Source organism: Peromyscus maniculatus, chromosome 3, assembly GCF_049852395.1.
Source record: "Peromyscus maniculatus bairdii isolate BWxNUB_F1_BW_parent chromosome 3, HU_Pman_BW_mat_3.1, whole genome shotgun sequence".
Taxonomy (NCBI): Eukaryota; Metazoa; Chordata; class Mammalia; order Rodentia; family Cricetidae; genus Peromyscus; species Peromyscus maniculatus.
In genome coordinates, this window is record NC_134854.1 from 48865598 (window position 1) to 48891949 (window position 26352).

Consider the following 26352-nt stretch of genomic DNA (forward strand, 5'->3'; position numbering starts at 1 on the left):
AAAACAACAGCAAACAAATAGCACGCGGGGACAGAAAATTTACCCTAAAGCAAGGCTCCTTTCCAGAGCTCCGCACTCCTTATTTCATTGCACCACACAGTTCCCTCATCCCCCCGAGTCCCGAGGGTCCTCTAACTTTAACGAACTCCATGAAGCAGCACATGCATTACCTCACCCGTCTGGCTTGTTTCCTAGCAGTGACTGTCCAATGCTCCTCCATCCCCACTCCTGCTGGCTTCCACCCTTCACCCATTCCTCCCTGCTGAAATCACAGCCCTCTGCCTGGAAAGAGCAGGCTTGAGCCTCCTCCTCCTTCCCAGATGCGGAACACTGGGAAAGAGATCCCTGGTGCGAAGGCAGTGTGTGTCCTCTGTCCCTCAGCCCCTGCCCACAATTTAAAAGCATGTCTGTGTGGAGGCGTGGAGGGAAAGACAGGAGGAAAGTATAAAAAAAAATGGCATGGAGATAAGGAGAGAATTCTGAGAGGAACCACAAGAGATAGCAGACAGCGGTTAGCTTGGGGCTTTGCAGAGAGCAGGGGAAGAAAGTTCTATTCCATGTTTCATTTCTTTCTGTTGAACATTATTTTCCTAATGACTATAGGGTAAGCCAAGAGATGGGGGACCGTATTTAACTAGCAATACTTGTATTTTTTAAAAAATGGGAAATAATGAGAAGCATTAACTCTAAAAGTTAAATAGGTTATCTATAATCTACCACTTCCCCTCCTGTACATTGACCAAAATATGCAACAATGTAAATGATAGAAAAATTGTGTGTGGGTCACGTTAATGGGCTGAAGACAGGAAGGGACGAAGGAGAGTGGGGCGTTCGGTGGCTGGAGAGCTCACTCTGTCAGCCTGCTCTCTCCTCTGTGGGGTTCAGTTCTGCTTTCCTTTTAGTCAGCTGTGGGCTGACTTCCCCTCTCCCTACCCCTATTCCTCTTCAGACAAGTGGTTTGTTTAGCAAAAGGACTGGCTTACTGTCTCTGAGCTCAAAGCACATACATAATGAAGGCGGAACAGACATCTATTAAGTGGGATGGCAGGCAGTTCCAAAAGAACAGGAGAGTCCAGAGCTGCCACCACTAAGGCTAAGATAAGCAGCGAGCTCCTTTCTTCTCCAAAACTATACTGGGAATGCTCCACTGGTCCCCCTGTCCCCTCTGTGGATGCATGATAAGGTTCAAACTCCTCCGCGTGTTTACCAAGACCTTCCTGGCTCCGCTCCACACCTGTCTTTCTGCTCTGGCTCCCAAGACAAGTGTCGTACCCCAGCAGTCAAACTGGTCCGTGTGCCACTCCCCGAGCGCACCTTGAGGCTCCCTGCCTGCAAGCCTTTCTCAATCTCTGCCACCTAACACCCTGGTCACGCCAGCTTCCCTCTGAAGACTCCTCATGCCTTTGCTAAGTACTGTACCAATTTGCATGGTCGTCATCTAAGCCGAAAAGAATGAAGGAGGGTTTCCCACTCCTGACTTTCCCAGTGACTATGACAAGTCTAGAATCTCCCGAAAAACAAAGAGAATAAATACGGAGATCTCCTTCAAGTCAAGCCGAATTAGGTTGAAGGCTGGATCAAAACTGGGTTGGGTTTAGGATACACTTAAGAAATGTCTAGTCAATTCCTAGCAACGCCCACTAGGCGGCGCCCTCAGTCTCATTGCGACCAAGACGCCTCCAGGTCTTAAAAGTTTATTACCTGTCTAACAAGTTTCCTTCCTGCCCTCCTGTCCCTTTAAGAAGGTGAACCAGGTGAGGTCGAGGCCCCGCCCCCGAGCTGGTCCCGCCCCCCGCCCCCGCCTGGTCGGCTTGGCTTGCCCAGTCCCTCGCGACCTGGCCCAGCCGTCGGGGCCCAGGTCCCAGGTCCCGGCCGGCGCCATGGAGCGGCGCTGGCCCCTGGGGCTCGCGCTGCTGCTGCTGCTGCTGCTGCTGCTCTGCGCCCCGCTGCCCCCGGGGGCGCGCGCCGAGGAAGGTACCGACCCCCCTCCCTCTCCCTTTCCGGGCCGGCGGGCAGCAGCCTGCAAGAGCCGGCATTCCTGAGGAGGCCCTCCTCTGCGCGCCTTACTCCTTCTCCCTGGCTTCGCCCCAGTAGCGGGGAGATCGATTGGCCAGGGCAGTCTTTGGCCTTTAACCCCAGACTCCTGCCCACGGGCTCAGCCACCCCTACCCTCTGCTGACCAGTCCTATTTTGTGGGTGGAGAGGGAGTTCCTGACCACAGCCAGGAAGCTGCACTCCCCACTGCAGCATCATGGGACCCTCCAGGGGCCCACCCCTGAGTTTGCCAGCACTCAGGTGGAAAGCCTCCTTCGGCCAGCCTAACCAGACCACAGACAGACCGCCACTGGTGGGAGGGTTAGGACCTGGGGGCTCCCAGGCGTAGGGGTCCAACCTTACACAGGAAAGTTTGCAAACCCTCTCTGACTGTGCCCCGCCCACCTCCCAAAATCGGAGCTGCGCCTAGCGCCCCTCCTCCTATACCCTCCCCTACCAGAGCTGGCGGTTGGCAGAAAAAGTCAAACTCCACCAGGAGTCCCCTGCCAGGGTCCCACTCAGGACTGCAAAGGCTCATCTTCCCTGACGTCCACCCATGGCATCCCTGCAGCAGAGGGGTGCTCCAGCCCTCCCGGGCCCCGCTGGTGCAGTGTCTGAGGTTGCTCTTCCAACGCTTGCTGTCCTGACTCTGGTTCAGGACAGCCCCCAACCCTCGCCCCACTCTTCCTTGCTCCCATCACACTCCGAAGGAATCCACTGTAATCCTTGGAGCGCTTCATTCCTCAATCCTGGACCCCTTTGCTCCCGCTGCCTCAGGATGTCACACTATTAGAAAATGTGGCAGCCTCGGGCCGGGAGTCCCTGAATACCCAATGTTGGTAGTAGGGCACCTCCTCCCCCTTAGGTGACACCCTCGTTGCCTTCTCCCCATTCAGTCACTTTGATGGACACAAGCAAGGCACAAGGAGAGTTGGGCTGGCTTCTGGATCCCCCGGAGGACGGGGTAAGTGTCTAGAGGACCTGGGAAAGTTCAAGTCTGAAGGCCAGTGGGAAATGGGGTGGAGAGGTGGGTGGAGGAACAGAAAAGAGCAGGAAAAACTGGAAGTGTCTCCTCTGGTGGGGGAGGGGAAGCTGAGTCAGAGCCTCCTGAATGGTACTTGGGGGTTGGAGGTGTCAAACTTCACTCCACTGGGACTATCTCCAATGCCTCACCCTCCTACCATAGTGGGGGGCAGGGGGGGGGATCGAGAGTTCACATCCCCTAGGGAGAGCATGCCTATGCTAAGGAAGGTTATCAGCTGGATGAAGAGGAGAGAGAGACCTGGAACGCATCGAAGTCTCAGCTCTATTCACTGCAGTGGAGTTATGTGGATGGGTTTCAGAACATTAGAGAGCTCCATAAAAGTGTAAATGATGTATGGATTTTTTTTTTTTTTTTCTGAAGAGGAGAGCCAAAACTTTCATCAAAGTCTTTAAAGGTCTTTTGACTCCCTCAAACTTAAAAGCTGCTCCCCTCCAAGGCCCCTGAACACTCTCTCCCTCCCAGGCAGGCTCCACAAACACCAGGTGTTCCAGCTGTTTGAGAAAGGAAAAAGCCATCTCCAGGTCCCTTCCCACCTTAGGTGTCCCTGAGACCAGTGAGGAGAGGTGGATTATTAATGTGTCACACACACACACACACACACACACACACACACACACACACACACACACAAATGTATTCAAGCCTAAGGTGCAGAGATACCCTTGCAGGAACCCAGCAGAGCTGGCCTTAGAGCCACATGACAATACCTCTGGGGTTGGAGACTATTATTACTTAGTGCCACATGGCAATACCTCTGGGGTTGGGAACTTACTTACTGGTCTGGGACCTAGTCTCTGGATTTCCTTTCCTTGCTCCAGTACCTAAGGCATGTTCTGCAGCTGTTTCTGGGATGAGTTATTGCTTTCTTTCTCCCTTGGACCGGAGGGTCGAGGCTCCCCTTTGAGCTCTTCCACAGAGTGGCCTATAATTAGAGTTAATAGACTAAACCATAATGTATCCTCCAGGAGGGGCCGCTTGGAAAATCCTGGATTAGGCCAACTCTAATAGGTGCCTCATCTCATAAACCAGCTAATCACCCACAAGGAAGGCAGCAGGACCATCTGCTGGCTCCCACTGGCCTTTCCTTATGGCTCCACCAGCCCCACCCAAATAAGTCTTCCCTAATTGAGCGCCAGTGGAAGCGAGGCCCCTTTCACGGTCCAGTGCTAGAAGGGCAGTACACTGCCAGCAGCTGAGCTCCCATCCGGCTCTCTTCCTTGTCCCCTCCCCTCTTTCTAAAACCAGTTAAGGCCATAGAGCTGAGCTCCCAGAATACACACATGGAACAACCAGCGACTCCTGAGTGTCAAATGAAAGGATCCTCGGCGCTGGCCCTGGACGATAGTTGTCCCCCATCTGTCACGGCTGGAATTGGAAGAGGCGGCTACAGCTGGGAACATCTGTTTCCCTAGGCTCCAGCTGCAGCTTTGGCAGTCTGGCTACTGTCTGCCGCACATTACCGTGGCCACCCTGTCCACCTGCCTGTACCCTATGCCTTTTTCTTTGGCTCCTCAGCAGAGCCTCCCCAGAGTAACTCCAGGTACCCTTTCTTCCCAGGTTTGTGGCCTTTGGACACCCCTCTTGATCTTTGAACTCTATGACATAATGCAGAATTGTGTGCTTCAAGATGGCCCCAGCCTACCAATTCTTAATTAGTCTTTTTTTTTTTTTTTTTTTTTTTTTGTCATGAGGGCCCGCTCACTGGAGTGGAATAAAAATCTCAGGATGATCGTTCTTAGGGCTTCAGTCTCTTCTCCATCAAATAATGGGATGGCATCCAAAATATCAGTGAAATGGTTTGTGAAATGTGTATGCTTCTTTCTTTCTTGCACAGGGGCCATGCTAATCTTCTCTGTGTCCTTCCAATTTTAGTATATGGGCTGCCAAAGTGAGCACCGCGTGCTTCTTTCTTAACTATATCTAGCCGAGCAAATATTTAAGAGAAAGAATGTTCCTGATGAAGTACGATATCTGTCCCACCAACAGATAATCAGAACCTCAACAGTAATTAAAACCTGGAATAATGACAAGAACACCCGGACCAATGCAACAGGATAGGAAGTCCAAATTCAAATCCACATGTACGATATTTTCACGTGGATGACCATGGAATTTCAAGTCAAAATGCAAAGTATTGCTGGGGACAGAAAAACTTCCTACCCTCTCCCTAAGTGAGCCTGTGGAGGTGACAAAGGATGATGGATTAACGGGAGAAACACTATTTTAATTACCTTCATTCACACAGGATGAAGCTCCAGCAAAGTTCAGAGGGTTGAAGCTTGTGTGTCAGCCTGAGCTTCGGGAAGGAGTAGGGGTGGGGAGGTGGTGACCGGCCCAAGTGTGAAGTGAACAAAGGCTGCCCTGCTGGGTCCATTTGAAAGTCTCTGGGGTAAAAGAAGTGTTCTCTGAGCTGCCTTCTTCCTGGCACTTCCTGATAGCTCACAATGTCAATCCCATCCAAAGACGCAAATGTCTTTTACCATGAGCTAACCCTGTATTTATAGTTATTTTTTCAAGTAATCATCTCAATGGCCAAATAAACATATTTTGGGGTGTACACTGATCCCCAAAAGTATTGATTTGTCACCATACTGACAACTGTAATTTCAATAATAGAGTACAAGGGAAAACATCTCTCCATCTTCTCTGAGCAGATATATATATAAAAAAAAAATCAGTTCTGGTGAGATCAAAGTTTAAACGAAAAAAGCCAAACCTACAAAATTTTCAAGACAAGAGACAAAAAGAAATGTATGATCTCAGGCACAATACACAGCCCAAAATGCATGATATTATTTTGTGAAGATGGAAAATATGTTTTCACGTAAATAGTGCCATTAGCAAAAATGTGGTATGGCTGAGAATATTTGAAACATACATACCAAGCAAATAATTACTGTCTATACTGCATTTTTTTAAGAAGCTCCCACAAGTGAATAATAGAAGAGTTTAATAAAAATATAAATAGCCAATGAACCAAAGAGAAACATGCACTCTCCCCCTTCACAGAAATGAGACTGGCTAAGCTGCTTTGGCCATAGGACTGGCAAAAGATAAAAAGAACTTTAGTATCCCTTCTGATGAACTTTTTAGAAAATAAATTCTCTTGCACTTTTTGTAGAAATATAAACTGATAAGGTCTTTGGAGGCCAATTTAGCAACATCTTATAAAATTTGTGGTCTATCTATTGATTCACTCAATTCAATAGAAATCTTACATTCATCAGTCTACTTCCCTAAAATAATAAATAAATAATGAATAAATAATAAATAAATAATAAATGAATGAATAAATAGGAACTAAATAATTACCCAACAATAGATGAATGATTAAATGATTATGGTGCACCTATATGATGGGGTGCTGTTTATATATTGCAACAAGAAACAGGTCTGTATGCATATTCTATAGGCATAATTCCACAGTGTTATTTGTTACAACAAAGGAAGTCACAGAACAACCCTTCCTTGTATGGCATTTATTCTAAAAACACAAGACCATTTAGACAGTTCCTCAGGAGGTTTTGAAAGTGGTCTAGAAAGCTCTGTTTCAAACCCTTAAGAATGGCTCCCTCTCAGAATAAAAGTGGAAGGACTGGGGAGACCTCACCTTTGTATGTCAATCCCTAACCTGCTAGAATAAGCAGAGATGTGAAGATTAAGAACATAAGTTCTGGCTGGGCAGTGGTGGCGCACGCCTTTAATCCCAGCACTCGGGAGGCAGAGGCAGGCGGATCTCTGTGAGTTCGAGGCCAGCCTGGGCTACCAAGTGAGTCCCAGGAAAGGCGCAAAGCTACACAGAGAAACCCTGTCTCGAAAAACCAAAAAAAAAAAAAAAAAAAAAAAAAAAAAAAAAAAAAAAGAACATAAGTTCTGGACCTGAAGTGCCTGGCTCCATATTCCAACCCTGCCTCTTAGTACCCAAGTAAGTCCCTCTATACTGGCCTTGTGTCAGTGGCCTGTGGAGAGTTATAGTAATGCCAGCCATTATGATTACTAGGTTTAAAAATCCTTTCAATGTTAAAGAAAAAAGTCAAAGGACAGACTGGATGGTGCTTGGGAGTCCGGTTCACTGTTGAGATTTCGGTGATGGCTCTAACTAGAAGGAATATTGGAGAGGGTGAGATCCCCATGTAGAGAGTTCTGTGCTTGTCCCTGTCCTCCAAGGGCAGAGGGGCTTTGCTATTTGAAAAATAAGGCTTTGAACAAACTGGCAGATGGATTTTGAATGGGCTTTGCCCTTGGGGATATCTGACAGTTTTGCTGATTAAATAGGTCGAAATTTCTGTCCATAATCTTTTATTGAAGCAGATAAAATTAAGGGACCAACCAGAGCTGGCTAGGATGTAAAAGGGTTGTTACCTTATCTGCCCCAAGCCCAAATAACCCCCCAGCTTAAAATAATTAACCTACTCTCCTGGGGCTGGGAGGCAGGACAGTGAGGCAGGACAAGTCATATTAACCTGGGAACTCTGGCTCCAACTCCCTCTTCATCAGCTCTGGTCACTGAGTCTGATTCTTTTCTTGCAGTGGAGTGAAGGGCAACAAATGCTGAATGGGACACCTCTGTACATGTATCAGGACTGCCCCGTACAGGAAAGTGGAGACACTAACCACTGGCTTCGCTCCAATTGGATCTACCGAGGGGAGGAAGCTTCGCATGTCCACGTAGAGCTGCAGTTCACTGTGAGGGATTGTAAGAGTTTCCCAGGGGGAGCTGGGCCTCTGGGATGCAAGGAGACCTTCAACCTTCTCTACATGGAGAGTGACCAGGATGTGGGCATTCAGCTCCGACGGCCTTTGTTCCAAAAGGTGCTGCTGCCCCTTCATGCCTTCCCATCCCTGATATAGACCCTTGCCTCGATCCTCAATCATGACTCAGCTCAGCCAAGAAGGAACAGGGCAAGCATGAATGTAGAATAAGGGAAAGAACTCAGGACAGAAGGACAGAAAGGCTGAACTGAATACCACTGGCTGTGCTCTGACTTTAAGGGAATCATCTAACCTCTCTGAACATTGGTTACCACATCATGTAATAGCCTTATTACTTGCATCCATTGAAATAGTGTGGTGCTATGGTTGAAAGGGGAGTATATTGTGGAGGTTTTCAGACTTTTTATCTCAGTGCCCATCGTGTTCATATGTGACATGACCCCAAGAGTATTGCTGAAACTACATAGGGTAGTTTCTGGCTACCAGTCACTAGTACCATGACATTCTTTCATAACGTAGAAACCTGCTAGAAAGCAAAACAGTCTGAGCTTATTATAGGATGTGCTCTCACTTCTTTCCAAAGAGCGAAGGTTGTAAAGTTTGTTATTGGTGATAAATTAGTTATGACACACTCTGTAACTGATCACCTCATTGGCACCAGGCTTGGGAACACCTCCCAGTAGTGGAAAACTTTATGGTCTGTAGCATTCCACTGCCTGGGTTCCAATCCTAGCTCCATCGTGTCATAGCTGTACTGTCTTTTAGAAGGACTAATTTGCCGTAGCCTTAATTTCTTCTTCTGTTAAGTAAGATGGTAAGACAAGAGCTATACAGCATGTCTACAAGTTGCTTACCATGGGACCTTGTACATCACGCTCTTCCATCATGGCTGTGTAAATTGGACGTTCTTTATTCATATAATGCTTTGAGTCTGAAGTGTTTCAGATTTCGGACTTTCGAGTATTCATATAGACATATCTTGGGGATGGGACCCAATTCGAATTATGAATTTCATTTGTCTTATATATGTCTTATACATGTAGCTTGAAGTAATTTTATACAAAGTATATGATTGCATTATTGTTGTGATCCATCACATGAGCTAATATATAGAAATTTCCATTTGCGGCATGCTATGGGCATTGTCAGGTTTGGGAGCACTTCGGGTTTTAGAATTGTGGATTAGAGGTAGTCAGCCTATATGAAACCAAAAATTGTTTGTGATGAAGGGCTGAAGCATGGGCTCACCATCATTCCTTTTCCCTCCTAGGTAACCACCGTGGCTGCAGACCAGAGCTTCACTATTAGAGACCTGGAGTCTGGCTCTGTGAAACTGAACGTAGAACGCTGCTCCTTGGGCCGCCTGACCCACCGTGGCCTCTACCTAGCTTTCCACAACCCGGGTTCCTGCGTGGCCCTGGTGTCCGTAAGAGTGTTCTACCAGCACTGTGCAGAGACTGTGCATGGCTTGGCCCACTTCCCAGACACTCTCCCTGGACCTGGAGGGTTGGTCGAAGTGGCTGGAACCTGTGTCCCCCATGCACAGATCAGCCCGGGGTCCGCAGGTACGCCACGGATGCACTGCAGCCCTGATGGTGAGTGGCTGGTTCCTGTGGGCCAGTGCCACTGCAAGCCTGGCTACGAGGAACGCGGTGGCAGTGTGGGATGCACCGGTAAGAAATGGGGGACTGGAAAGCCCCAGGGACCCCCCTGGGTGGTGGGCCATCCGGGTGCCAAAACAGGGCTTCATTTCCATGATTTGTATTAACCTAAGTGACGTGTCTGCAGGTGTGTTCCAGTTCCAGGGAGTGGGACAAAGAGTGTGGAGGGTTGATTTTTCCATGTAAAATCAAAACAAAACAAAACATGGTTCTGCCTTCTCTCTCCAGCCTGCCCTGTTGGCTCCTACCGAAGGGACATGGAAACACTCCATTGTCTCAAGTGCCCCCAACATAGCACAACAGTGTCTGAGGGGGCCACCATCTGTACCTGTGAGAATGGACATTACCGAGCCCCCGGGGAGGGCCCCCAGGTAGCATGCACACGTAAGTCTTGCAGCCTGGGCCTGGCAATCTGGCAGCAGTTACTGGGCCCTCCTTGGGGCCAGGACTTCCCAGAGCTTACCAAGTAGTGGAGACCCAGGGAGTCAGGCACTGATCACAGCTCCTCCCTGCCCCCTGGATCTCTCTAGAATGCAGAGGTGTGGTTACACTACTTCCTCTCATGAGGGCTTTGGAGAACACCAATAATTGGGATGATGGACAGAAGCAGGGGTCAGTAGCCAAGGGGAGGGCAAAATGGGTGCCTATTTGATGACTCCTCTTCTCCCTCAGGTCCCCCGTCGCCTCCCCAAAATCTGAGCTTCTCTGTATCAGGGACTCAGCTCTCCCTGCGTTGGGAGCCCCCCAAAGATACAGGGGGACGCCATGATATCAGATACAGCGTGGAGTGCTTGCAGTGTCGAGGCATCGCACAGGATGGGGGTCCCTGCCAACCCTGCGGAAAAGGCGTGCGCTTCGCCCCGGGGGCTTCGGGGCTCACCGCATCTCCGGTGCAGGTGGAAGGCCTTGAGCCTTACGCCAACTACACCTTTACCATCAAATCCCAAAACAGAGTGTCGGGACTGGGCAGTTCCAGCCCCAGCAGCGCTTCCCTCAGCATCAACATGGGGCACGCAGGTGAGGAGCCTGGAGCAAGCCCAAGACCACAGGGGTGAGTGATGGGCAGGAAGCAGAGGAGATGCAGCTTTAATTATTCCTGCTTTCCTTCCAAATTCAACCCTGTCATCCTGCGTGTCCAGAGTCACTCTCTGGCCTGTCCCTGAGGCTGGTGAAGAAAGAACCAAGGCAGCTGGAGCTGACTTGGGCCGGGTCCCGACCCCGAAATCCTGGAGGGAATCTGAGTTATGAGCTGCATGTGCTGAACCAGGTCAGAAAGCTGCTTGGACATACCCTTTAGTGTCTAGGATACCCTAACATTCCCAACTAAGGGTATAACATTAGGGAAAACATCCAAAACTGACAGGCTTTCTTGGGATAAATGTCTGCAAAAGTCTCTGACCTTACTGTGGCAGCCCACCCTGTCCAGGCCCTTCCATACCTGCCTGGCTTTCCCAAGGGTGGCTCAGCACAGCCTCATTCATGCAAGCCCCACCCACAGGATGAAGAATGGCACCAGATGGTTCCGGAACCCAGGGTCTTGTTGACAAAACTACAGCCAGACACCACATACATTGTGAGAGTGCGCACATTGACCCCACTGGGCCCTGGCCCTTTCTCCCCTGACCATGAGTTCCGGACAAGCCCACCAGGTAGGCTCTCTATCTCTTGTTCCACCCCAAACATACGCAATTATCATCTCACAGAGGCACTTCAGTTCCTATTTTTTTAATGACCCTTGCTCTTCTCTGTATATATACACATGTGTCTCCTCAATAATCTCAATAAAGACCCAATGCCCACTTAAAAACCGACTCTGGGTATACACTTGGGACCCTACCTTTTAGCCTCTATCACCCCTAAAGACTATGAACCCCCAGACTTCGTATGCTCAGTTTCCAGGAGCCTGACCGGAGGAGAGATTGTGGCCATCATCTTTGGGTTGCTGCTTGGAATAGCTCTGCTGATCGGGATTTATGTCTTCCGTTCGAGGTGCTGGCTCTGTCCTCCACACCCATTTATCTGGGGTCCCTCTACCTTGTTAGAAGCCCTGTCTGTACCCCCAGATGATCCTCCTGTCCCCTCAAACCAAAGCTCAGGTGGGCCCCACACCCAGCTCTCACGTCTGTGGCAAATTCAGCCAGAGCCCACTGGACCACTGAGATTTCCCTGGGTCCCTGAAGAAGTTGTCCTACCTCCTCTGCAGGAGAGGCCAGCGGCAGAGACAGCAGAGGCAGCGTGAACGTGCCACCAACGTTGATCGAGGTGAGGCAGTGGTGTGTGTGTGTGTGTGTGTGTGTGTGTGTGTGAGAGAGAGAGAGAGAGAGAGAGAGAGAGAGAGAGAGAGAGAGAGAGAGAGAGAGAGAGAGAGAGAGAGAGAGAGAGAGAGAGAGAGAGAGAGAGAGAGAGAGAGAGAGAGAGAGAGATGCCTAGGTCAACTCTGGGAATGTGGATGGGGTATATTGTCCCTAGGGCTCTCATATTTTGCCACCTAATTAATTTTGGTTAATTAACTTAGCTGTGATAGCTAGCTGTCAGCAGCTCCGCTGCGATTATCTACTAGCTTCTGGTACAGGTGCACAGCCGCCCTGGACTCTGAGCAGTGCTCTCCACCTCGGTGGCCAGGGCCGTGAGCTGAGGCCAGGCAGGAAGGGGTTAAGGTCCTCTGAGGCATGTGGACTTCTTGCTTGTCACCTCATTAGGTGGCTCTGCAAGAGGGAAAGGCTGCAGCTGTCTGAGTTAGCTGGCATTGAAGGGAGGCTTCATCTGGGAGGGAATGAGGTGGAAGTGACTTGGACAACATGAGGTGGGTCAGAAGCTGGGACACAAGTCATAGGAAGATTGGGTAACTCAGGACAGGGAAATGCCTCCAGGGTCTGAGTTCTGGCCACCACTATGGACCCTGAACAGTAGGACAGAGAAGCTTGGAGTACAGACAAGAGAAAGGCTCCCATGTGGAGGCTTCATTGCTAAGAAAAGAACCAGGCTCACCTCAGAGAGCAGAGGAGGACTGAGAAGGGGCTCGGCCATCTGCCCTTCTCCCTAGCCCCCCATGCTCTGATCCCTGAAATATATACTGCAGTGCCTGAGCCCTCTTGTCTTCCCTAGAGGACAAGCTGTGGCTGAAACCCTACGTGGACCTCCAGGCCTATGAGGACCCTGCACAGGGAGCCTTGGACTTTGCCCAGGAACTGGACCCAGGCTGGCTGATTGTAGACACTGTCATAGGGGAAGGTAAGTCCTGCTGTGACCCTAGCTGGTCCCCTTTGTGTGGTAGCACGGGGCTGCCTGCGGGTTCCTTTCTTCAAAAGCCTGAGTTCCCAGATGAGCCCATGCCTGCTGTGTCCTGTATCCTCCTTGAACTGCTATGCCCTGGGGCAGCCTCTGCCTCCTACACACTTTGCTCTGTGGTTATGGGGTTTCTGATAAAGAATGTTAAACACCTCATCTCTACCCATAGAGGTGCCACCATGCCAAGCTGCAGGTTGTTCTCAGATGGTTCCCAAAGTAGGAGAGATTCAGAGCCTTCCTAGGTGAGCATTCCATCCCATCAGGGGCCCAGTGTCCTCGGGCTGCCCCAGTCCCCTGGGTCACCAGGGAAAATAGATCTCAACAGAGAACAAAGCCTGGCAGTGTCCTTGTCAGTGATGCAGCCAAGCCAGCACTGTGACCAGGGAGCTCATTCACAGGAAACAGGCAGGGCCCCCTGTTACTTGGGCACTAGCCCTGGACCAGCTTGTCCTTCATCAACACAGCTCCGTCCCTCTGCATTTAGTGAGTACTTACTTAACATAAGCCAACGAGCATGCTAGCCATGGAAGACCATGGTGGTTAGGTTGCCCAGCCTCAGGTGGGTTCCAGACTGTTGCTTCTCCAGAAGGGCAACCTAAGCTCTGTCCTTGCTCAGATTTCCAGCGAGGAGAAACTGGTCGGTCCTAGAGGTGTCACAGCCTGATCATGAGGTAGCCTGACTGCATCAGACCACAACCTTATTTTCATCCCACCTAGGAGAGTTTGGGGAAGTGTATCGGGGAGCCCTGAGACTCCCCAGCCAAGACTGCAAGACTGTGGCCATTAAGACCTTGAAAGACACATCCCCAGATGGCCAGTGGTGGAATTTCCTTCGAGAAGCAACTATCATGGGCCAGTTCAATCACCCACACATTCTCCGCCTAGAAGGTGTTGTCACAAAAAGTATGCAGTCATCCCCAGGAATGGGAGTAGAATGTGTGGGAAGGGGGGGGGGGGATGGGGTGGGAGCAATGGAGGAGGGAAGCAGGATGCCAAAGGGAGGAAACCTGGACCGGGGTGTGATGCATGTGCTGTGTCTCAGGAAAGCCCATCATGATCGTCACAGAATTTATGGAAAATGGAGCCCTGGATGCCTTTCTAAAGGTGAGATGGGCAGAGAGCCAGCTCAGGAGAGGGTCACACCATGGAGCCCCATGCCTTGTGGGGAGACTGTTCACCCTCTGATGTATACATTCGTCCCACTACAGGAACGAGAGGACCAGCTAGCTCCTGGTCAGCTAGTGGCCATGCTGCTGGGCATAGCATCGGGCATGAACTACCTCAGTGGCCACAATTATGTCCATAGAGACCTGGCTGCCAGGAATATCTTGGTGAATCAGAACTTGTGCTGCAAGGTATCTGACTTTGGCTTAACCCGCCTCCTGGATGACTTTGATGGCACCTACGAAACCCAGGTGAGAGCCCCATCCACACTCACATTGATGACCCATGCACAAGCATGAGACCCGATTCCCTTCCCACACCGTTTTTGCACTCGTCTGTGCCCTGAAACATCACCCTCCGATGCCATGCCTTCTTAGGGAGGAAAGATCCCCATCCGCTGGACAGCCCCAGAAGCTATTGCCCATCGGATCTTCACCACAGCCAGCGATGTGTGGAGCTTTGGGATTGTGATGTGGGAGGTGCTGAGTTTTGGTGACAAGCCTTATGGGGAGATGAGCAATCAAGAGGTAAACCTGGACTATTTCCCATGTCGTCCCGGACACACCTCCGGTCTCTTCTACCCTCCCTAACATGGTCCTTCCCTATAACGCTTTCTTTCCAACTCCAGCTTGGGGCACTATTTCCTGTGGTCTCTTCTCTGTTACTTCTTTGTTCATCACTCCATCTACCCTGGTCAGGGTTGCTTAGAGCTCAATAGTTTTGTGTGATGTCCTAGCGGATGTAGCTCCTTGCCTCGGCATCCCTCCCTGTCTCCTGCTACAGGTGATGAAAAGCATCGAAGACGGCTACCGGTTGCCCCCTCCTGTGGACTGCCCTGCCCCTCTCTATGAACTCATGAAGAACTGCTGGGCTTACGACAGGACCCGTCGGCCTCACTTCCTCCAGCTGCAGGCACATCTGGAGCAGTTGCTAACTGACCCCCATTCCCTAAGGACCATTGCCAACTTCGACCCCAGGTAAGTATGTTCAGAAAGGGTGGGAGTTTGTGGAGGTCAAAACTGGAAAAATAAAAAATGGACAGTTGAGCCTATCCACTGAATGCGGGGCCCTGGGGAGATCTGGACAGAATCTGGCATATGAGATAGCACTCAGTCCATGCCCTTTGGGAAAGCCCAGGCTAACAGAGGTAGGATCCCATCTATCATGAGTGGGTTTTTTTTTCCCCGAGACAGGGTTTTTCTGTATAGCTTTGTGCCTTTCCTGGAACTCACAGAGATCCGCCTGGCTCTGCCTCCCAAGTGCTGGGATTAAAGGCGTGCGCCACCTTAACATGAGTTAGTTCTAGATTACCCACCTCACTGTTTCCCCTGGAACCTTTCCAGTCACTTTTGTCACTCCTACTATGTTGCATTGTGACTGGGACCCCACCTCTGGTGTTCCTGTGGCCATCTGAGACTTGGGGTAATTTCTTTTCCCCATATACATACTATATACATATATTCTTGCATGTGGAAGAAAGATTCACAGATTTGACAAATCTTGGAGGACTTCCTGGTACAAGCTCCTGGCTGCAGCCTGGTACCTGCACCTGAGAGCTTGGGCAGCTAGGTTGGGATAGGGACATGAGGGAGGCTGAGTCCACCTCTGACTGCATGGCCCAGCTAGAAGGAGCTGAGGAAGGACAGACAGTTCCCTGTGAACAGGGAAAGCAGCGGCGATCGGTGCAGAGGACCAGCCCTGCTGTGGAGGTAGGACTGTGAGAACAAGAAACGTTGCCCAGTTTCCCAAAATTGTATTTTTATCAAAAACATGGCCAGAATGTAGAGAATGACGTGGAAGGAAGGGGTCCAGTCAGGGAGCCAGGCAAGGGTGGACTTCAACTGCTTTATCGGGTAAGACAGCCTGGTGTACTGGCCTCTGTATCAAACCCACCATATATAACCTTGTTTCTGGGATTGTTTTCCATGTTCCAGCTTTTGAGACTATCTTTTGGAGCACAGCTCCCTCGGACGCTGGAGACTGTGTGTGCTAATCTTTCTGGAATGCTGGATATTTTTTCTCCCAGCAGATTTACTTTGCTAATGGTTTTTGGCTCTGGCTGGCTTTCCTACAGGAACACTCATTGTATTGTGGCTATCAAAGTGTAAGAACAGCAGTTGGGGGGTTGAATGTGGCAAGTGAGGGCCGCTCCTAGGTGGCCATCTTAGGAAAAGGCAAGACAGCATCTTGCTGCAGGCCCCTGCTCCTGTCTTTTGATTTATCTTGTCAGGATGCATTCATGTCTGAAGGGCTGGGAATTCTTCCCTAGGGATGCCCATAGCATCCACATCCCCTAGATCTACTCATGGAACAGGTCAGTCAGCTGCCCACCTGCAGCTCGGAGCAGAGCACACCAGGAAACAGGTCAGGGAGCAGGCTCAGATAACAGCCAGTTTATGTACAGAAAGCCTAGATGTGCTGTGTGCAAGCATCAGATTCAGTGCTGGCTGAAAAGTGGTGGCCCAGGCCAACCACTCCAGTACTCCAAGGGAACAAACAAGGCATCAAATCCCACAGGGTGACCCTCCGGCTGCCCAGCCTGAGTGGCTCTGATGGGATCCCTTACCGAAGTGTCTCAGAGTGGCTGGAGTCCATACGCATGAAGCGCTACATCCTGCACTTCCGTTCGGCTGGGCTGGACACCATGGAGTGTGTGCTGGAGCTGACAGCTGAGTAAGGACTCTGGGGCCAGGCAGCCTGGGCATGGGAGGGTGGCTGAGGTCTGAGCCTCTAGACTCAAGGCCTCCCCTCCCTCTTCCATAGGGACCTGACGCAGATGGGAATCACATTGCCGGGGCACCAGAAACGCATTCTCTGCAGTATTCAAGGATTTAAGGATTGAGCGGCCACTGAAAAGACACTTCATCCCTCTGCCCCCTCTATGAGCAAGGACAGGGCTGTGGTCACTCCCTGGGCCTTTCCTCAGCCTACAAGATGTAGGCTATTGGTGCTGCTCCTGCCCATTCAATCAGGACTCTGCCTTTGGACCAAGGAGCCTTTGTTTATAAAAGGGAGGTGGGCGGTACAAGTGAAGGGGATTGTGGGTGGGTGGGTACTGGGGGAGGGTTTAATATATATATATATGTATACTTATATATGCATTATCTATTTTTGTAAATAAACAGGAGTTGAGTTTTCCACCTCACCCGTGATCTTTTTTTCCCCATTGACTCCCTCGATTTCAACCCCTGGAGTTGAGGTGTTCTCAAAGAAGCAAGTACTAGCAGTTCTGGAAAATGAGGTTTTATCATTTTAGCTGTGGCCACAACCTAGCAGCACAGGGCGAGGTGGGTGTCCGGGCTGCTGGAGCCAGGCTGCTCCTGGAGGGTGAGGGCTTCTCCCACCCTCAGCAAGCACAGTGCACAGGCTGCTGGGGCCGGCCAAGGGCATCGCATCGGTGCAGCAGTGAAAGCAGCGGCACTAAACGTGACCCTTGGGTTGGGGAACCTCAGGAGGATGGGCAATCCCTGCAGGAGAGGCAAGGGGTGGGGACCAGGGCTGCGCCTCAGCACCAGGACGGACCGGGCCTCGGCACCTCGAGGCCATGCGGAGGCCCTGGGTCAGGGCACTTGAGATACTGGGGAGGGGTTCGGAATGCAGGGAGGGTAGAGGCAAGGATTGGTCTCAGTGTGGGTGGTCCATGGTGGGGGATGGACCTGTGCTCTGGAAGGAGGCCCATCCTCAACTCAGGTCTGGGCTCTAGCAGTGTGGCACTTCCGACAAAGGACGTGGCCATCCAGAGGGAAACAGCCATTGTCATCTGCCTCAATGGACAGGGGCTTCCCACAGTCCTGGAAAGGAGGAGAGGTAAGAGGGACATTGGCCAGGAAGGTTGCTGCCCCACCCTGCTGTACTACAGCTCCATCTGAAGCAGGAAGACCAGCGCTTCATAGGCCTGGGATTGGCGTTCTGGCCTTGCATACCTTCCTGACCAAACTACCTCCCCTGCTCCTCCCCAGGCCTCTCCTGCAAGAAAGGCAAGAATAGACAGTTCCCAGGGAGCCCACCCCCTGCCATCCCACTACAGGTTTGGAGCCTGTCCCACGCTATCCCAACTCCATTCTGGCTGCTTCTCACTGCTCTAACCTCCGACACCCCCAACCCAGCCCACACATACACATGCGCACACAAACAGGCCAACGCACCCGCTCTTCCCTCCCACTGGGAAGTCCCTTGGTTTTTCCAAGGCTCAAAGTGACCTCTGAACGACCAGGAGGGACGACTGACCTCACACTTGTAACACTTCATATGAAAGTTCTTGTCCAGGGCGACCACTCGCACAGTTTCATCACGGCCAGGCTCAGGCATGATGGGCTCCGAGCAGACGGAGCACCTTGGAGCATATTGCCTAAGGGGTCAGAAAGCAGGTCCAGAGGGTTCAGTGGATCCAGATACCTCGGGCGTGCGTTCAACCCCTGGGCGGGCACAGGCTAAGGAGGCATAGGTTTGTGTGGCCAAGGGCACACCCTCGTATTCCACATATCTGGGTGGAGCGAGTTCATGAGAAAGGCCAAAGGACCAAGCGGCACACACCGCAGGCCCTTATCAAGAGAAACTTCCTGCCTCTCCATGCACACAATGCTCCATCTCCCACACCTCGGTCACAGGTGCTCACTCCCACACCCTGGCCCCACCCAAACTATAGTTCTGCAAGAACTCCAGAGCAGGACAAAAGACACCTCCCTCTCAGATGCCTCCCTCCAGCCTGGCCCCAGAGAGAACAGAGGGACCAGGAATCCTAGTCACGCACACAAAATCCTGCAACTGTATCCCCCCAACATATTGTCCAAGGTGGGGACAGACTTCAACTTTCCCATCCTATAGTTACATGTCGATACTTTCTTGGCCTACCAGCCTAGGAGTGTTACAGGTCTAGGGAGAAGTGAGTACTCCAAGTATCTGAACTCCAAAGGAACTTTGAGAACCCAGCCTGCATAGGAACATAGCCATTCTAGGACCAACTGCTGAACAAAGACACACCCCCAAGAAGCCCAAGGGAGCCAAGGCTAATGTGGAAGCAGCCAAGGGCCACCACTGTGGCTAGCAAGCAAGATCTGTGGTCTGTGGCTGACCTGGAGCCAGGTGGCAGCCTGGTTACCAGACAAAACATGGATGAACAGGAAAAAAAAAAAAAAAAGACATGACAGGTTCTCACTTGTGATAGTCAGAGACACAGTGGGGTTGGTTTCTCTGGTCCATAATGAAAGAGGTGCCCTCCAGGGGACAGGCGCAGACCACACAGGTGAAACACTGTGGATGGTAGGCTTTGCCAGTGGCCCTCAGCATCCGGTCAGTGATGGGCTGCCCGCAGGTGTTACACTTCTCCAGGGTCTCCTGGGAGACAATCAGAGCAGGTTGTGAGGGAACCAGAGAACCCAAGGCGTAGCTTCCAAGACTCATCCAGCCCCACCACAGCCAGAAGCCCCAGCCCAGACTCACGGTATAGCAGCCCTCACAATACGGCGTCCCTTCCAGGCTGTAGAACTGCCCTCCCTGCAGCTGCTGCTGACACTGTTGGCAAGTGAAGCAGCTGATGTGGAACAGCTGCCCCAGGGCACGGACTGCGGGCTGTGCACGGGGCAGTGGCTGTTTGCATCGGCCACAGGACTCTGGGGAGATCAAAGGATTTCACCTCAGTAAGAACAGAAGATCCCGAGGGCTCTCCTTGGAAGTTCATGCCCAGCCAACATACTAACAGGGAAGGTGTTGCCCGAGAGTGGGCAGTGGCCTCACCATTCACTGACACACTCTGCCTCTGAGGATGCTCCATGTCCTGCATCAGCTGCTGGGTCAGCTGCTCCAACTCCTCCACCTCCTTGAGGGTCAAGGGTCCCGGGCCGCCAGGAGAGCGCACCTAAAACACCAACGCTTTTTTCATATTCTCCAGCTCCTCCCAGATGGACCAGCTGACCCCTTTCTTACACTGAGAATTAAGCTTCCATCTCCTTTCCTTGACGCTAGGACTCTTCAAGCTCCTCTCTGCTGCTCCCTGCCCTGACCCCTAGTACCACACATATAAACATAGGGGCAGAGCTGACCTTAGCCTCTATCTCCTACAGTGGGACATCTTCACCGGTCTAGCTCAAACCCTTGCACCCCTAGGCATCCAGACAGACCAGAACAAGTAAGCAATGGAAACTACGAACACAGCAGCTCAGGTCACTGAAGCCTCAAACACACCAGGTCACACCCCAACTTCACAGAGCATGCTCAGACAGCGTCTTCCACGTCCCAGACAAGGGCCACACCACACAGGCACACATCTACATACACACATACACCTACTCATCCCGCCTGCTACTCAGTAGCCCCTGTCAGCATGAGGACGAAATGAGGCTGGAAGCACAGGTTAACCCTTCAAAAGCTGTCTGCAGGAGCCCACCCTCAGCTCTTCAGACACCCTGGGTTCCGTCCTAAGTCAGTAGTCTACCTGATCCCGGTCCTTCCCCAGCAAGTCTTCAGGGGAGAGCCAGAGGTCAGTTCCTAGGCTAGCCCATTCCTCCTATGTAGAGGACCTTGAGGGCTAAAGACTGGAGAGGGGAAGGATGTCCTTGTGTAGGGACAAGGCACTTCAGAATCCTGGGGTTCTGAGCAGGGGCTATCTGACTTGTGCCAGTGCGTCCCTGAGACACTCTTTCAAGAACTCTGGATGGGTCTAGTCTATTGCAGGGTTAAGCTCACCCAGGACCCTGTCACCCCATCACCTGCTGATGCCTTCATCCCTGCTGAAGCCCCTCACTATCTCCTTCTCCACCCCCAGAACTGTACTCAGAGCTCTACCTGCCATACTGTACCTTCCCAGGGAAAGAATAAAAGTCACACTCCCCGTGATCTTAGCCACTCTCCTTAAGACTGACTCCTTCAGTCCCCTACTCTTAACTAATAGGGGAGGGGGGGGTCCCTGAATGCAAGCTTCACCTTTGCCCTCTTCTAAGATTCCCTTCCGGGCACTTGGAGGACAGGGGAATGGACTCAGCTCATCCTTGCTCTCTAGCAAATGCTACTATAAATGGCTGTCCCCATCTTGGGAAGGATATCCAACCGCACTCCTCCCTGTGGATGCCCGTGTCCTTCCTGCGGGACACTCTCAGCCGCTGCCTCCTCTGCCTGCCAGCTGCAATGTCACTGCTCGACTGCCATGGCCTCCGAGTTCTCCGCTGCAGCATCTTCCACCTCGGGATAGCTTGGACCTGTGATTTGTTATCACTCTGCTCCCAAGATCCTTTCCAACTATCCCCACCTCTCCTTTCACCAACCACACTACTAACAGCCTCGCAGGAGGGCTTGAGTGTCCCAGGCTTCAGCCTGCCGGTGCGCCTTGTCAATCAAGTCCCTAGACGGGCTTCTTTACTAGCTCTTTCTACAAAGGCCTCCTCCACCACCCTAAGCTATCTGACCCAACCTCTAACCCTGGGCCACAGCAGCGCCCGTTTCCTGTTTCTGCCTCCACGCTGCAGAAAGTAGGTGGAGCCGCTGAACACTGCAGGGCTCCCCAAACAGGGCTGCACCTGCCACACCCTCCAGCCCCAGCCTCTCGCTCTGGTATCTGGCTCTGCCAGATTCCCAGTTGCCTTCCCGACAGCAGCTGTTCCGAACCTTTTCCATCTCCTGGAGCCCCCCACAGCTTGGCCCCCTCCCTCCCACTCACCGATGACCTCACCCCTTAAATGCCTGGCAGCTAGCCAGTGTAACTTCCCTCATCCTTCTTTCTTTCCAACCAAACACTGTGTGTCACCCTGTCCTTGCCCCCTCCGGGGCCTCTGAGGTCAACTGCTGCTCTCAGGGATCTCTGGCCTAGTCCCTGCTGGCTTCTACCTCCTGGTTGAAATGCATACCTGGATTATTCTCCTCCCCTAACTTGAAGCACCTAACACACACACACACACACACACACACACACACACACACACACACACACACACACGAGAAAGAGAGACACAGAGAGAGACTCGCTCTGTAATCTGATTTGAACTCATAACAGTCCTCCTGCCTCAACTTCCCATGTGCTGTGACTTACAGGCCACTATACTGAGCTTCACTGCCAAACTTTGAGATCAGGCTACGCTAACGACTTCCATGTTTTCGTCAATTGTTCACTCAACTTCGTCACCACCATAGGGCACAAACAGTCCCAAGGCCATCGACGAAGTCCTAAGTCAAAGCTCTGCTTATCTGAGTCCTTATTCCCTGAGCCCATACTGAAGAGCCCCAAGGTCACCTCATCCACTTCTAAGGATCCCATCCTGGGGTTTTCCTCCATTCTCTTTACATGACCCAAGGTTCCTGAGGCCTTTAACTTCCGCTATGGAGTTCTTGAAAGACTTGTCAGCTATCTTGTGGTATGTATGGCTATGTGCACGTACGTCTCTGGCTTGAGGGCTGCCCCTGAATTACAGTCCTGCAGTAGTTGAATGACAGATGCAGCTGAAGGAGAGTGCGCCTGAAGCCTGTTTGTTGCTCAACACGCTGACAGCTGGACCCCTCCTCTTCCCGTCAAAGCATTTCCCCTTCTGCACTTCTCTATTTGGTCTGTCATACTGCCACTCCCCAGCATGGCCAGGCTTGAGCCCTCCTGGCATTTGTGTTCTCCTACCCCAGAGGCTTATCACTCGCCTCCTTCTGGAGGTTCTTCCTTTGGAACGGCTCTCATCCGTGGGTCCTATTTCTCACTGCAACTAATACTACTGTGGCCCAGGAGTGAACTTGCCCGCTTCACAGACCTCTCTACCTCTCATATGCATCTCGGCTGGAAATACTATCGAAAACTTCCAAAAGTTTTACTTCCAGCAGTCCCTCTGGACAAACCACACACTACTGAGAAACCATCAGTGATTCTGTAGCATGCACAAGATCCCTGTTGGAGATTTCTTTACCTAGTACTTCTGCCCTCTACTCCCACCAATCTCAAGTACAGCTCAAAGTTCTTCCCATAGGAACCTTGTGCTACCTGTCCTCCAAGCAGACCCGTGTGTTCATACCCTAGAATTTTGCATGGGCTATTCCTACCTGAGTGCTATTCCTGATCCTTTCTGGATTCTCAAGCCCTCAAATACTTGAAGGCAGACCCACCTCACGAAGCTGTTCTGAACTTGCCAGTGCCCATGTTGGCTCCTACATTCAAATCCCTGTAACTCAGATTCTGAGCTGTAGGAACTCGGCAACGTTTCTTCCTAAACCGTGTCTGAGTACACACAGGCATTTACAGTGACCGGCCAGATGACCACCAGGTCCCTTCAACTCAGGAGATCTCTTCTCTTGAACTAACAGACAACTGTGCTGTCTATTTCTAGTCTGAGCATTTATGTACAAGACTAAGAAGATAAGCCCACTTGCTCTTTGCCATCACTGTTTGGGGTGGGTGGTTATTTCAAAGACAGAGGAAAAAAAGGGAGAGGGGGGGACTCAAAGTTCACCCAACTTGACTAAGGTCTAACAGTATGTGAGAAACAAGCTAGAATTCTACCCCTGACCCATGACTTCAGAAGGCTGAACCTGTTGGAGAGATCTCTCCTGCCCCCTGCCCCAGCCTCCAGAGCACAGAGCACACAGTCCCTGCACTCAGCTGAGGCTGGCCCAGCAGGTGTGTACTGGTGCTGACTACACTTTTATCTCTAGCTGTGCCCTCGGGTGCTGAACGTGCTCAGCAAAGCCAGGAGCCTTGGGATTAAGTCAAGGCCCAAGAACGGGGAAAAAGTAAGGTTGGGCTAGTGATCTCATTCTCACCTTTAACATTCCGGGGCAGAGATACAAGAGAACGCTGTATCCTTCTGATTCTAAGCCCTTGCTGCTCTCTGCCTGCTGACCCAGGCCCCAGCTAGTACTAGGTTTCCCCCAGAAGGACTTTCTCTCTGCCCCACCAGATAACCCCACACTTCCCCCACTGCCACACCCACTCTGGCTCCTCCACTCACTCCTCTACCCCACCCTCACCCCACTTGCCCTTTCATCTGTAGTCCCACTCCAGCCCCTGGCCTCAGCCTGTGGCTTCCTCACCTGGGTTTGGTTTTGGTTCTGAGCTGGTGGAGGCACTGGGAGCTGCTTCTCTTGAACTAAGGGCTTCTCTTTCTGCTGAGCATAGGTGAAGCTTGGGGGCTGAGGGGACCCTGTGCCCACAGAAGAGGGAGCTTCCAGAGGCACCGCTTTTTGATTGGGCTGTGACCCAGGTCCACTGGGGGCACCCGGACTGAACTTGGGAGCCACGGGAGTAAACTTGGGAGCCACTGGAGCAAACTTGGGTGCTGGAGTTGGAGCCTGAGAAAGGGGACCTCGGGCTTGTGCATTAGGGGAAGACATAGGCTGGGGCTGGACCTGGGGCTTGGCCTGAGGCTGGACATGGAGCTGGACCTGAGGCTTGGCCTGTGGCTGAGGTGGTGGCTGGGAGCTAGAAGGGGTCTTCCAAGGAGGCAAGGGTGCTGTGCCCCCAGAGACAGGCTTGGTATTAGGCTTGGGAATAAACGGAGTGGCAACTGGTGGGGGTACATAGCCAGATGACACCTGCAAAGGGAAGCAGAAGAGGGAGAAACGCACTTAGAGAAGGCTGTCACCCCCTCCTTACATTCCCTCCTCTCCTTCTGGGCCCCAGCCTTTCCTACTATCCTGCCCCTTACCCGGGCTTTGAAGGGATCGTTCTTGGTCATGTCATCCAGCAGTGAGGACAGAGAGTCGATCTCCAGGTCAATACTGCTCACTTTCTCCCTGGGCTGGAGGGTCAGGGGTCAGAGCACCCATCCCAGTCTTCCCTTGACATCCCAATCCCATCGGGGGAGAGTAGAGACTCCTCTCCACTCAGCGGAGGTGTCCCCCACCCCACCTCACATAAAGCTGCCCTCCAAGGCCTCCCTACCTGCGGTGGGAGCTGGGTGGGGGCCTCAGGCCCTCCCTCCTCCTCCAGGGGAGGTGGTGGAGAGGGGAAGATTTCCTCCTCCAGAGGAGCTGGGGGGAACGGTTCCTCGATCATCGGGGGAGGCGGAGGTGGGAAGGCACCCTCGGAGTCGTCGCCCTCGCCAATAAGGGGAGGAGGGGGCAAAGGAAAGTCTAGGTAGGAAGGAGAGAGAAGGCTATCAGTACTGGCCCTCTTTCTTTCCTCCTCTCCTCGGCCGACAGTCCTAACCCCCTAATCCAAGAACTCTTTTCTGCATCTCAGAGTGTGTGCGGACCATAACCAGGGGCTCAGGACGCCTTGAGAGAAGCAGGTCGAGAAAGGCCGGGGATCGGCTGAGGAACCACGCAGCTCCCGTTACACTTCAGAGAACGGATCCAAAGGGGAAGATTCCTGGCCCACATTCCCGCCTCCCACCCCCAGGCGGGAGACTTGGAACAGTCCCAAGGGTCCTGGCTCCCAGCCAGGAGCTCCAAGATGAGGTAAGAACATCTGCTCAGGACAGGGTGGCTGCGCCCAGCCCCCTTCGCAACAGCCTTTCCAGACACCCCCAAATTCCCCAAACCTCAGACCCCCACCTGGCGCTGGAGAGGGATCGGGGCCCCCAAGCACAGCCACATACCTTCCGGGGGCGGCGGGGGGATCTCGCCCACCCGGCCCATTTGTGCTCGCTGGGCCCCAGCGGCCACAGAAGGTTCGCTGTCCCCAGGCCGGAAAGGATTCACTTTGGGCTTCGGTGCCACCACCGGGGCGAACTTCTTCTGCGGGGCGTAAAACGCCGGGGCCGAGACGGAGACGGAGATCGCGGGAGGCGGGCGGGGGGCCGCCATGGCCAGGCCGGGCTGCTAGGGGGGTGGGGTCGTCAGGTTACGCAGCGCCGTGCCGGGCTGACACCCCTCGGTCCCAGCTCCCCTCGGTGACCCCACCCGCGCCTCCCTGAGTGCCCTTCCTGGGGCGGCGGAGCGGCTCCCCGCACCTCACCGCGGGCAGGAGCTTGAGCGCCGCGTCTCGGGTGACCGCGTCGGCGCCGAGTCCGCGGACTCTGCGTCCCGGTCCGGAGCAGCCTCTAGCCAGGCGGGGAGGGACGACGTGCAAGGGAAGGGAGGGAGGGGGCGGGGAGAGAGCGGCGCCCAGACCATACAAGGAGCGGCCCGGAGAGGGGGCGGGGAGAGGCCGGGGAGGGCGGACTGGGCAGGAAACTCCCCCAGGAAGGGGCCCGGGTCCTGCCCCGGGCTCCAGGCTCTTCGAAAGTCCGCCTGCGGCCTCCCCACTCACCACCGCCCCCGCCGGGCATAGACCACCCTTCCCCAGCACAGGCCTCTGATGTCATTTCCTGACCTGCCACCTACCCCCCCACACCCCCCCTCCCGACCCGCGTGTGCAGGAGATCTGACTCACCGTCCCCACTCCAGGCTGAGCGGGCCGGCGAGTATCCCAGAGGTCCCGAAACAGCTCAGTCCCGCTCCCCCCGGCCTGCCTGCCATTGACTGACCCCCGCCACCCCCTGCAGCTCCAGCTCCGCGTCCCACGTGTCCTGTGGTCAGTCGGGGATCGCAGGGCTGGGATGG

The 26352-nt window shown here is 52.7% G+C and overlaps 3 protein-coding genes, 1 long non-coding RNA gene and 1 other non-coding gene across 12 annotated transcripts in view; 2 read left to right on the forward strand and 3 right to left on the reverse strand.

Annotated features, from left to right (window-relative positions):
- The window catches only part of LOC121828287 (uncharacterized), a 54022-nt gene extending 50940 nt beyond the window's left edge, over positions 1–3082 (reverse strand). Inside the window, exon 1 of the long non-coding RNA XR_013049735.1 lies at positions 2492–3082. This is a non-coding gene — a long non-coding RNA (uncharacterized LOC121828287). The remainder of the gene's footprint in view (positions 1–2491) is intronic.
- On the forward strand, positions 1811–18651 carry Epha1 (EPH receptor A1). The gene is made up of 18 exons (XM_006997160.2): positions 1811–1974; positions 2931–2998; positions 7610–7891; positions 9063–9465; positions 9682–9837; positions 10126–10470; positions 10593–10720; positions 10952–11102; positions 11346–11442; positions 11657–11715; positions 12559–12684; positions 13459–13644; positions 13784–13845; positions 13950–14156; positions 14283–14432; positions 14689–14882; positions 16423–16578; positions 16669–18651. Exons 1-18 carry the CDS (start codon positions 1881–1883, stop codon positions 16745–16747), a joined length of 2943 nt encoding a protein of 980 aa, XP_006997222.1. The 5' UTR covers positions 1811–1880; the 3' UTR covers positions 16748–18651.
- On the reverse strand, positions 4869–4975 carry LOC121828392 (U6 spliceosomal RNA). The gene has a single exon (XR_006070876.1). It is a non-coding gene; the product is annotated as a U6 spliceosomal RNA (small nuclear RNA).
- On the reverse strand, positions 17133–26284 carry Zyx (zyxin). 8 transcript variants are annotated; one of them, XM_076566417.1, is made up of 10 exons: positions 26183–26284; positions 25407–25626; positions 24749–24939; positions 24513–24605; positions 23899–24399; positions 19639–19759; positions 19345–19514; positions 19061–19239; positions 18133–18253; positions 17133–17696 (listed from the first exon to the last, which is right to left on the reverse strand). In XM_076566417.1, the coding sequence occupies exons 2-10, from the start codon at positions 25612–25614 to the stop codon at positions 17592–17594; spliced, it is 1689 nt and encodes a 562-aa protein (XP_076422532.1). In that variant the 5' UTR covers positions 25615–25626; positions 26183–26284; the 3' UTR covers positions 17133–17591. The 8 variants fall into 8 exon arrangements, with proteins under 8 accessions (XP_076422532.1, XP_015845799.1, XP_006997220.1 ...); XM_015990313.3 differs by lacking the exon at positions 26183–26284 and adding an exon at positions 25766–26058 and having other exon boundaries at positions 25407–25629; XM_006997158.4 differs by lacking the exon at positions 26183–26284 and adding an exon at positions 25761–25911.
- Fam131b (family with sequence similarity 131 member B) overlaps positions 26189–26352 on the forward strand; it is a 32629-nt gene continuing 32465 nt past the window's right edge. The window contains exon 1 of the mRNA XM_042273138.2: positions 26189–26323. The gene's annotated coding sequence lies outside the window, so the exon portion shown is untranslated. The remainder of the gene's footprint in view (positions 26324–26352) is intronic.

What these genes read in the sequence shown, in the direction of transcription:
- Zyx (XM_076566417.1), bottom strand. Translation starts at nt 25,614, where the DNA reads ATGGCGGCCCCCCGCCCGCCTCCCGCGATCTCCGTCTCCGTCTCGGCC. An exon ending in CCACCCAGCTCCCACCGCAG is followed by an intron (nt 24,606 to 24,748) that starts GTAGGGAGGCCT and finishes CTGACCCTCCAG; the next exon opens with CCCAGGGAGAAAGTGAGCAG. An exon ending in AGAACCAAAACCAAACCCAG is followed by an intron (nt 19,760 to 23,898) that starts GTGAGGAAGCCA and finishes TTGGTGTTTTAG; the next exon opens with GTGCGCTCTCCTGGCGGCCC.
- Epha1 (XM_006997160.2), top strand. Translation starts at nt 1,881, where the DNA reads ATGGAGCGGCGCTGGCCCCTGGGGCTCGCGCTGCTGCTGCTGCTGCTG. An exon ending in AGCTGCATGTGCTGAACCAG is followed by an intron (nt 10,721 to 10,951) that starts GTCAGAAAGCTG and finishes CCCCACCCACAG; the next exon opens with GATGAAGAATGGCACCAGAT. An exon ending in GTTCCGGACAAGCCCACCAG is followed by an intron (nt 11,103 to 11,345) that starts GTAGGCTCTCTA and finishes TCGTATGCTCAG; the next exon opens with TTTCCAGGAGCCTGACCGGA.